Source organism: Verticillium dahliae, genomic scaffold (assembly GCF_000150675.1).
Source record: "Verticillium dahliae VdLs.17 supercont1.15 genomic scaffold, whole genome shotgun sequence".
Classification (NCBI taxonomy): Eukaryota; Fungi; Ascomycota; class Sordariomycetes; order Glomerellales; family Plectosphaerellaceae; genus Verticillium; species Verticillium dahliae.
In genome coordinates this window covers 215,809-225,952 of record NW_009276934.1, presented here as the reverse complement: position 1 = coordinate 225,952, position 10,144 = coordinate 215,809, and the positions used below count along the sequence as shown (strand labels likewise).

At 57.6% G+C, this 10,144-nt stretch overlaps 6 protein-coding genes across 6 annotated transcripts; 2 read left to right on the top strand and 4 right to left on the bottom strand.

Moving 5' to 3' along the window:
• Positions 1-29: 29 nt before the first annotated feature.
• On the bottom strand, positions 30-464 carry VDAG_06957 (RING-2 protein; the record flags this gene model as incomplete). The annotated part of the gene is made up of 1 exon (XM_009655862.1): positions 30-464. One exon carries the CDS (start codon positions 462-464, stop codon positions 30-32), a length of 435 nt encoding a protein of 144 aa, XP_009654157.1.
• A 440-nt stretch (positions 465-904) lies between these two features.
• VDAG_06956 (uncharacterized protein) lies at positions 905-1,540 on the bottom strand (the record flags this gene model as incomplete). The annotated part of the gene is made up of 1 exon (XM_009655861.1): positions 905-1,540. One exon carries the CDS (start codon positions 1,538-1,540, stop codon positions 905-907), a length of 636 nt encoding a protein of 211 aa, XP_009654156.1.
• Positions 1,541-2,042: 502 nt separating this feature from the next.
• VDAG_06955 (uncharacterized protein) lies at positions 2,043-3,306 on the bottom strand (the record flags this gene model as incomplete). The annotated part of the gene is made up of 3 exons (XM_009655860.1): positions 2,043-2,638; positions 2,753-2,937; positions 3,002-3,306. 3 exons carry the CDS (start codon positions 3,304-3,306, stop codon positions 2,043-2,045), a joined length of 1,086 nt encoding a protein of 361 aa, XP_009654155.1.
• A 775-nt stretch (positions 3,307-4,081) lies between these two features.
• Positions 4,082-5,189, top strand: VDAG_06954 (uncharacterized protein; the record flags this gene model as incomplete). The annotated part of the gene is made up of 2 exons (XM_009655859.1): positions 4,082-4,258; positions 4,497-5,189. 2 exons carry the CDS (start codon positions 4,082-4,084, stop codon positions 5,187-5,189), a joined length of 870 nt encoding a protein of 289 aa, XP_009654154.1.
• Positions 5,190-5,794: 605 nt separating this feature from the next.
• VDAG_06953 (kinesin light chain) lies at positions 5,795-8,347 on the top strand (the record flags this gene model as incomplete). The annotated part of the gene is made up of 6 exons (XM_009655858.1): positions 5,795-6,764; positions 6,824-6,877; positions 6,936-7,062; positions 7,112-7,438; positions 7,561-8,042; positions 8,274-8,347. 6 exons carry the CDS (start codon positions 5,795-5,797, stop codon positions 8,345-8,347), a joined length of 2,034 nt encoding a protein of 677 aa, XP_009654153.1.
• Positions 8,348-8,882: 535 nt separating this feature from the next.
• VDAG_06952 (uncharacterized protein) lies at positions 8,883-9,619 on the bottom strand (the record flags this gene model as incomplete). Its single annotated transcript, XM_009655857.1, has 1 exon — positions 8,883-9,619. Exon 1 carries the CDS (start codon positions 9,507-9,509, stop codon positions 8,883-8,885), a length of 627 nt encoding a protein of 208 aa, XP_009654152.1. The 5' UTR covers positions 9,510-9,619.
• Between the last annotated feature and the right edge of the window lie 525 nt (positions 9,620-10,144).

Genomic DNA, 10,144 nt, shown 5'->3' with positions numbered 1-10,144 from the left:
GATTGACTAGGACCCTCATCAGATCCACACTAGGCGACGCCTGGAAAGGCGTCCCCTAAATCCCGGCCGGCATCGTCAATCTTGACGCCTTCCCGCCTCAGCAGCATCCTCTTCTCGTCAAGCGTGATGCCCTCGCCGTCGCGCGGCCACTTCCCCTTGAAGCCGCCGAGCTTGCCGCCCGTCGCCACGACGCGGTGGCACGGGACCTGGGGCGCGAAGGGGTTGCGGCGCAGCGCGTTGCCGACGGCGCGGGGCGACGAGCCGAGATGGGCGGCGAGGATGGCGTAGGTGGTGACCTGGCCCTTGGGCACCTGGCACAGGGCTGTCCAGACGCGCTTCTCGTGCGTGGTGCGTGTCGAGGCGGCGATGCGGGCGAGCTGGGGGCCCATGTCTTTGGTGTCGTAGGTTGTCATTTTGGACTTGGGAGCCGCAGCGGGCTTGGGAGACGTCGAGGTGGAAGACATGCTTGGAAGGCTTGGGGGGTGGATTGGCCGGGGTAAGATGGCAATGCGGAGACGAGAGATGTGGTTTTTAATTTATTTTTGGCCAAGACTTCAAGTTGATATGGATGAGATTTAATGATGAGAAAAGAATGCGAAGAGGGGGTTTGGCTTTGGTGTCGAATTACGTTGCTGGCGGCATTGTCAATGAAAGGGCGCGCGTCGTGATGGTGGCTCCTGACGCGAAATGACTGCCCCGCTCAAGTCATTGTGTCGCGAAGTCATGTGATCTTCGGCGTGCCAGCATTACGACATGAATTGAGCGAGCCGCCCAGCAGAGCACAGCACACAGAGCATGCCAGGAGTTGCCAGCAGAAGAATGGTATCAATGCGATCCTGGAGAGGACAACTCGAAGATCGCCCACTACACAATTTTTTCTATAACGCCAAGGTGCCCATGATGCTTAATCACCCGTGTCCACCTCCAAGTCTAGCTGCACCCCGTTGCTCACTCCGTAGTCCTCCAAGGTCAGCTGGTCCTTGAACGGCCTCTCGCCCTGCCTCTTCAGCAAGATCTCGTGCGGCTTCCTGCCGACCCGCGCTGCCACCATAATCTTGAACATCTTCACAGGGTCCGAGGCCAGGCAGGGAATCGCGACCTTGGTGCCGAGTCGGTCGTTGACGTGGACAATGATGTACTCCTCGCCGCCAGAGGGCGCCGGAGCCACCTTGTCCCTGGGTGCCTTGTCCTTCTTCTTCCTCTTGTCTCTGTCTTCTGCCGCCGCGGGGGACCTTGTTCGGTTGCCGCTGCCGCTGCCGCTGCCGCTGCTGTTGTCTGCGGCAGCTGGTCGGCGCGGGGGTCTGTCGTCGTTGCCGTCGCGGTCACGGTCGCGACGAGGCGAGCGCGAGCGCGAACGGTTGCGGTAGCCGCGGTTGAGGGTGCGGCGGTCGTCTGGGCGGTCGTCGGTGCGCGAGGACTTGTCCTTCCAGCGGAAGCCTCCGCCGCCGCCTTGTTTGCGTTCGCGGGGACGGTCTCGCTCACGGGAACGGTCGCGATCGCGGCGCGGCGAGCGCGATCTTGACCTTGCTCGGTCGGCCATTGTGGCGGGTGTGGACGTCAGAGCTGGCGGGTGTGTCGACGTCAGAGATGGTGGGGGTGTGTTGGGGTGTTGATTGATGGCATGGCCAAAGGCATGCTGGTTGAGAGGACTTGACGGTTTCGGATTATCTAATCATGATGTGGAAGCCTTTATCTTAGGTTCCTACTTAAGGTACCCACAAGTACCAGCTCTGGTACCTACGGTAGGTACATAGTACTAACTTAGGCACCTACGCCTGCCGTTCTAGCCGGCTGCTCTGGGGTATCCCCGCCATCACTGTCGTGTACCATGTCGCACTCGGTGGGGTATTTCGTCTCGCGACCGGCAATCTCGGACGATGTTGCCTTTCTACTGATATACACGACTCCAAGTTTATTTGCTGCCATTGTCCGGCAGCCTGCCATCGCGGCCCACCTCCATCCCATTACCCCAGGCACCCGCGGACCCGTTCTTCGTGCAGACGACCCCCTTCGCTTACAGTACTTCGCTTACAGTACTTCGCTTACGGACGCAGGATACTCTTCTGGCTCGAAGTGGATGCATTGTCCGTCTCATCAGCGAGGTTGGCGTAGCCCCGCGCCTTCCTGTCCGTCTCCCTGTACTCGGTCACAATCGTCTCCCTCGTCTGCAGGATGCCCTCAATGTGGCCCATGGAGCGTCCCACGGGGCTCGACTCAAAGCCATGCACGTTGTCCGCCTCAATCTTGGTCTTGCGCGCCATCGACCCCATGGTCGCCATGCCAAACGTGTCGCCCGTCTCCTCGCCATTGGACGTCGCATGGGCCCGCCTGCCGTTGTTCCAGAGACCGTACATGGTGGGCGCGTTGACGACAAAGGCCGTGACGAGCAGCTCGACGCTCGCCCACGTCGACCGGTCGAGCTGGCTGTCCTTGTGGAGCGTCGTGATGGGCAGGCGCACGATGGTGATGGCGATGATGAAGAGGCCGAGCAGGAACAGCACGTACAGCTGCGCCTTGAGCCGCCACGCCGCCTGCATGGCCACGACGAGCGGCAGCGGCAGCAGGATCAGCATCAGGTCCGTGACGATGTTGAGGATCCCAACCGTCATGAGCTGCGCCTCGGCTTCGACGCAAGAGCCTGCGCGCGTCAGTCTGAAAGTCGAACCGCTGGGAAAGCCGCATTGCCTGCCAGTGGGGGGCAAAAAAAAAAAAAAAAAAAAAAAAAAAAAAAAAAAAGGAAAGAAATCCATACCTGGATGAGGGACGACCTGCCAATAGAGATGGATGGGTTTGCATTCGATGAACGTGCTGACTTGGCAGGCTATCCATGTGACGAGGAAAACGGCAAGGAAACTATAAACCTTGATGTGCTCGTGCGGAAGCTTGACCAGCAAGCGACGATAGAGGTCCAGGAGCACCAGCTTTTGGAGCCACAGGCTTTTTCAAGAGAGAGGATACGTCAGCGTTGGCACAGCGGGAGGCAGGCCTCGAGGGAACTGACTAGGAACTGTAGACCACGCGCGCCGTCAGGGCAAGCTTGCTGCCAATCTCGCGTTGGTGAATCTCCTCGGGCGTGAACACATGGTTCTCGCGATAGGCGGCCGGCATGTTGTTGGTCTTCCACGTCAAGACCATGTGGATGATACCCATCCTGGCCACGACGAAAAAGCAGGCGGCCATGGTCAGGTAGTCGCCGAGATTGAACGCCTGTTTGGCCACCTTGCGCCAGATCAGCCTGACCACCATGATGGCGAGGGCTATCCAGCTGAACAGCCAGTGGATGATGATGAGGGTCGGATGGTCCATCGCGGCAAGCATCCCTTGGAAGGGCCAATTGTCTGTCTGCCTGTCTGTCGATGTATGGAAAACTGACGCCGGATGCGGCTCAAAAGAAGAATAGGAAACCCAACAGCAGGGACAGGCTGGAGCGATGAACCCAGAACGCCGTGTCTATATACAGCAGACCTCGATGTCCCCAGCACGATCAACCAACCTTATGTGTCTGGTTCCGCTGCCTACTGCAGGTCATTCGACCCCCTATCTCGCCTCCCCGCGTGCGATGGAAGGTTCCGGCCGGTAAACCCCAGGCGACACGATCTTTCGAGGGCGACGTGAAACTACCCCAGGCCAGGCCAGGGGGGGGGGCGAGTGCCCATCCTGCGCGACTTGTCGGCATACAAGTTTTTCTACCACTGTTCGACGTGCTGATCGTTCCCTTCCAATTTGTTCGACGAAAATCTCCATGACATACTGGCCGGGGCCTTGAGTCGTGAAGCGAGCTGTGGCGGCCACATGTCAAAGATGGTGATGGGTCCGAAAGCGCCGCGAACCCCTGCCCCGGATTGTCAGTCAAGTCATATAAAGTTTTTAATGTTCCTTAGCCCATCATGCGTACAAGTGCCGTTTGTTTTAGTGTCTCCGCTATCAGAGCGTGTGCCTGGCTAGGGTCCTGTTCACTCGCTTGCGCCGTTGGTACCTCGTTACCGAGACTCACTCCCGATCCCCCTTCTCCTTTGTTCGCTTTCGATCGCTTTCGAGGGCCATCCCCACACCTCTCGTGTCTCGCTAGACCAAGACGGCCATGCACTTCCCCCAGCTTGCCGCTATGACCGCCACCCTGTTCGGCCAGGCCCTGGCCCATCCCCAATCGCGGAACGATAATTTCGTCGCAGAGGTGCCGTCCACCCGGTCCTACTTCATGATCGCGGGAGGTTACGTTGACGATGGAGCCGGCGGTCACATTTTTTCGCCATCAGATGTACGTTGAGAAATTGGCCCCCGGCCACAAGTGCTAGCCGAGGCGCGCCTATCATCCTGATCCACGGCCAAGCACAGACTGGAAGTTGTGGGTGAGCTCTCTGATCTGATCTGATCGATCCCCAAGTCATGAGACGACGCGCGCGGAAGATACCATGCTGGAAAAAAAAAACCCCATGCTCAGAATTTTCTGAATAAACCCCGACGGCGGCCGGGGCTGGGCACCGCCGTTCATCCAGCAAGGCTACGAGGTCTCCATCGTCGACCAGACCTTCCGGGGCCGCTCCGCCTGCATGTCGGGGAACGGCGCTGCCAAGGCGTCGACCTATACTCCGCCGAGACCATCTACCAGCGCTTTTACCGCCGCCGAGGACAACCATCTTCTGGCCCCAGGCCGTCCGCCACACCCAGTGGCCCGGGACCGGCAAGATGGGCGACTCGGTTTTGAACGCCTTGTACAGCTTCCAACCTCCAGTTCATCAACAACGCCACCTAACCATCAGGCAGCGGTCCAGGCAGCCGGCGCCGCGCTCCTCGGCAAGATCGGCAGGCCCTGTCGTCCTCGTCGGCCACAGCCCCAGGGCGGCCTCATGCCCCCTTCTCATCACCGACGCGAGGCCCGAGCTTACCAAGGCCCTCGTCCTCGAGCCCATGGCCCCTCCTCCCCCCTTTCGCGACGCCATCTTCAGCACCAGGGCCGCCAGCTCGCCAACCGCGCTGACAAACCGACCCTCGTCGTCACGGCCGAGGCTTCGTACCACATGCCCTACGATTACTGCACCGTCGACTTCCTCCGCCGGGCTGGCTGCTCTGGGACGAGGCACGTCGAGCTCGCCGACGAGGGCATCCGCGGCAACGGCTACAGGTTCTTCGTGGCGAAGAACAGTGATGTCATCCAACGCTTGCCCGAGAAGTGGATCTCCGCGCAGTAATCGCGGGATGCCTCCTCATGTCGTACCCGATGCAACCTTGGTGTAGCTAGCATTCCGTTCGGCATGAGTTCCTGAAACCACGCGGTTGATGGCATGATTCGGCTAACATGAGCAGCGAAAACCGATATAGAACAAACGATATAGAACAATAGACCAGCGGGATCGCGCACTAAGGCCATTAAACTCATTTGTCGTCCCTTTTCGGGAACCTGCGCGTCCATGCTGATGTCGCAAGTCGCAGTTCTTGTTCGCTTCATAGTCGAATGATTGGTTGTCTACATGACTGGATGCACCCTGTGCATGCAATTTCTTAACCGCTGCCAAGATCTCTCAGAATTCAACATCTCTCCCAACGATGGTCAGATCATGTCGTTATTCGCCAACCGAGCCATGCCTCTGCAAGTGCTAGACGCGCGCTTAGAGGGAAACCCAAGCAACGTCAACGAAGGGTCCGGAGGTGCCAAACCCCTACCGAGCCTAAATAGTCGATCCGTGTCTGCTTGACGATCGATTCTGTGTTCCTTCGTTCATCTCTTTCGTTCATCTCTTGAAGACGAGGCGAATGAGCCATTCATCGCAACAACATCCTCTCCCATCGCAGTATCATGGAACCGTCACGGCCACGAAGTTGCCGCAGCTTCGGCGTGGCCATCATCTGCGCCCTAGAAATAGAAGCAGATGCCGTCAAGGCCTCGTTCGACAACGATTGGGACACGTCAGCTGGGCTACCTTACGACAAGGCCCCGGGTGATCCCAATGTCTACTTCAACGGCTCTATCGACCGCCACAATGTTGTGCTCGTCCGCCTGCCAGGACCAGGGAAGGTCAATGCTGCGATTGGTGCTTCGAACTGCCGGGCCAGCTATCCGAACATCAAACTCGCCATTCTTGTTGGCATTTGCAGCACAATTCCCTTGGCCTCTGACGGCAACACCAAGATTGCCCTAGGCGACGTCATCATCAGCGAAGGTGTGATTGAGTACGATCTCGGGCATCAAACCACGGATCGGTTCACCCGGAAAGAGGATCTCTTGCACTCGCTGGGTAGACCTGGTTTGCAAGTTCGCTCGCTTCTCACGAAGCTCAAAAGTCTCCGCAGTCGCAGAAGCATGCAACGCCAAATGGCAGACTGCCTTGGTGCCATTCAGTACGCTCCTGGGATGGCGAGAGGGACCCCCCTGACAGATCGGAATCAGACATTCCACGATCCCTGCCTGACGCATGAAAGGGTGCGCTGCGGTGACTGCGGTTGCGGTGGGCAGGTCGGATCGCATAATCCTCTCAACCGAGAGATACACCCACCAACCGTGCACTTTGGCCTGATAGCATCGGGCGATACTGTGGTAGGATCCAAGGAGAAAATGGATCATGTCTTGCGCTCAGAGAATATTCTAGCCTTCGACTCGGAGAGCGCTGGCGTCTGGGATATCTTCCCAAGTATTGCCATCAGAGGCGCAGGCACCTACGTAGACGGCACCAGGACAACAGGAGGGGACAGGCGCGCGGCATCTACGGCAGCGGCATGTGTGAAAGTACTCCTGAGCGATTGGCAGCCTGGCTTGTGTTCACAGCACGGTACGAATAGCCACCTCTGTTCCAGGTTGTGCGTGTCTGTGTGCTAAGCCACTATTTAGAGGAAGAGCCGTCGGAACCTTGTGCTGTCATTGAGCCAGATAACGGACCTTGGTGTATGTATCCTTGTATGCTATGTATCGTTGAAAGGCTTCTCATAAGAGTTATCCGTAGTCATTGTCCCGTATGCGAGAAACGGGAACTTCGTCGAGCGGACTGCCATCATGACGCAGCTATGGCGAAACCCTTCAATGGAGGCCTCGCAATCCAGACTTTTGCTGTTTGGTCTAGCTGGAACAGGGTAGGTGCACCCAAATCTCCTGGTTCACGCCAAGCTGATGCCTCCGAAGGAAAACACAAATCGCACTGGAATACGCAAACCGGTTCCGCGAGGCGAACCCAACCGCTTCTGTCTTCTGGATCCGTGCCAACACCCCTGAGCAAATCAACCAGACCTTCAAAGACATTGCACAAGAATGTCAGATTCCGGGCTGTCACGACCTTGAGGTTGATCCACTGGTAACGGTCAGTAATTGGTTGAATAAGACACAAGGTAATGTCTGGCTCATGGTGATCGACAATGCCGACGACATACAAGCTCTGTTTCCGCCAGAAGGGGGCACGGCACGATCTGACTGTGAAGTGGCCAGGAGCTGGCTGGGGCACCTCGTCCCTCAGTGTGCTCATGGTTCGGTTCTCATAACGACAAGCGACAAGGAGGCAGGCATGAGGCTCAATCAGGGAAACAAACCCAAGTCGGCATAATGACTGCCAACGAGTCGGAACACCTCCTTCGCAGAAGTTTAGACAACGGAAGCTCTGACGAATTGCAAGCCTTGGCGTCGAAGCTTGGGCAACTACCAATGGCGTTGGTCCAAGCCACGTACTTCATCCAGGCCAACAGCCTTTCCATCGCAGACTACATCAGTCTCGTGGAAGAGAGTGACGAAAGCTTCTTCCGTCTTCTGAGCGAAGAGTTCGAGACCGCGGGGCGCGAGCCAACAGCACCTCGAACAGTGGCGCAATCCTGGATCGTCTTGTTTCGGCAGATTCAGCTTCAAGATACTCTTGCAGGCGAACTTCTCTCTATGATGAGCTTTTTCCACCATGAAAGCATTCCATTGGAGGTTTTGTGGAAATGGAGCCTACAGAGACAAGACCGAGGCCCCGGAAGCAGAATCGACTTCACGAAGGCGCTGGGGCGCCTCAAGGCATTCAGCCTAGTCGTTGAAGAAAACCCCGGCTACCTTAGCGTTCACAGGCTGGTACACCTGGTCACACGTATGTGGCTTCGCGAAGAGGGCATGGCACATCGTCTTGAGGAAGCTTTACTTCTGGTTGTGGCAAGCGTGCATCCCTCCGATGTTGCGAAGAGCCGGACGACTGGTGTTGAGCATCCCCCCTCGGGCAATCGCCCCTCAGGAAGCCGCAATTGGTCTCCCAGCACATGTCACACAGGAGAAGGCGTCTACTGTTTACCGCGTTGCTGATCGTACGCAATTGAAAAACCAGCATATGCATGCCAATCAGGAAACCAAGCATGCAGCATGGGAGGAGGAAGCGGATATCCCCATGGAATTCGATGATGAGCATGTTGATTCCATGGCCTGTATCAGATTAACTGTCAATCATGAAGAGTCTGGGTGGTTGGCGGTCACAAATGGGGCCAGGAAGGCAGGGATTTACGAGGTTCGCACAGATGATTAACGATACAATGTCGCATATCCTTACGAGGACAATCTGTATGAGCCCATATCGAATAGGAAGATATTGTATCGATACGTACATTGTTTCTGTTTAGCGAAGGATGGTCAAAGTCCCTCAAGCCGCGAAGTTGTTGTAGAACTCGATTAGCTCACCAGGCAGCTGCTCATGACATACGGATGCCAGACAATTGGATCTCAACAACACTGTTGAAATATTGGGGTGGTATGATGAATGGCTAAAAGTCAAGAGAAGAACTCGCTCAACTGAATTCTGGAAGGTCCATGGCTCAGCATCAATGTTCGTCCCTGATCTCAGTATCAAGCTACCGTCCAAAGACACCCCTGCGCATGTCAGAATGGGCCAATATACAAATTCTGTCGTCACCAAGCACGCCGCAAAGCCATCACGCCTCCGTCATGACTGCCCCCCCTCCAGCCACGGCAGTCGAATCTCCACGGGGCGCATATCCGCCTCGACCAAGTCCACAACAGCCCTAGCCTCCAGCCCCCTCAGCGCAGCCAGCACCTCAGCATACGCCTCCTCGCTGATGCCCTCGCTGCGATCACAGTAAACGTCAACACCCTCCTTCGTGAACAGCGTCGGCGCAAACCACGTGACAGCCCACCTCTCGACGCCCCCGCCGGGCAGCGGCCGCTCGCCGCACCCGAGCACCTCCCAGTGCGACGAGACGAAGAACAGCAGGCCGCTGCCGCGCCAGTCCCAGGCCGTCGTGTCGGCGCCGGCGGCCGTGTCGACGCCGGCGACCGTCTTGAGCCTGGGCGTCGACGCGCCCGTGGGCTCGTACTCGACGAGGTCGTCGAGGCGCGGGGCGCCGGCGGCTGAGCTGGGGAGGGGCTTGTAGGTGATGCGGACGTTGCGGGCTGTGCGCCACATGGTGAGGGTTGAGTGCGTTACGGTCCAGGTGCGGTGGAGCCAGTCGAGCGTTGGTGGACTAGGGGAGGAGGAGGACTGCGCGGGTGTGGTTGAGCTGGTGTATTTGGAGGGCGAGCGGAGCGTGATGCTTGATGGAGTGGCCGCCATGATGACGAGTGGCGTGACGGTCCCGTCTTGAAGGGCAATGGTGTGATGGTGTGGCTGCTGTTTCCAGATGCTGAGAGAGCTCCTGAGAGATCCAGCTACCCAATAAGTAAGGTAGGGAAAAGGTGGGTATGATGATTGCGGGATGTCGAGGGGAGGAATCCGGGAAGTGAGCGACCACGTTTGGTGTCGTTGAAGCTGTTGAGACAACCCAGCGCTAGTTCGGGATCTTGGCATCCCGTTTCAGCGCCCAGGGGTCTCGGGGCCTGCGGTCCCTCACAGCTGTCCGCCGGCGAGCTGGCGCGCTGGGCCCTGCATCTTCTTGTGTCTCAGGGCCGCAAATGATGTCATTTCGTGCTTGGCTCATTTGCGCAGGGCCATGATGACTGCCGGTGAGCGCGAGATGGTGTGCAAGCAACGATCACGGAGAGATACAGTTATTCGACTTTGGGAGCAAAAGGGTAAGCTGCTGTCCATCATGTCTTTGGGTCCACTCAGTGAAGGGGAGAAGGAACCTGAGGCCTAGTCCGAGGGGGTACGGCTCGCTGTCGGGCACACTACTGCTGCTTGATGTTGTACGGTTCAAGAATCCGTTTGTGTGGTGGCATCGAGGGTACCAAAGGGCTCGAGCGAGTCAC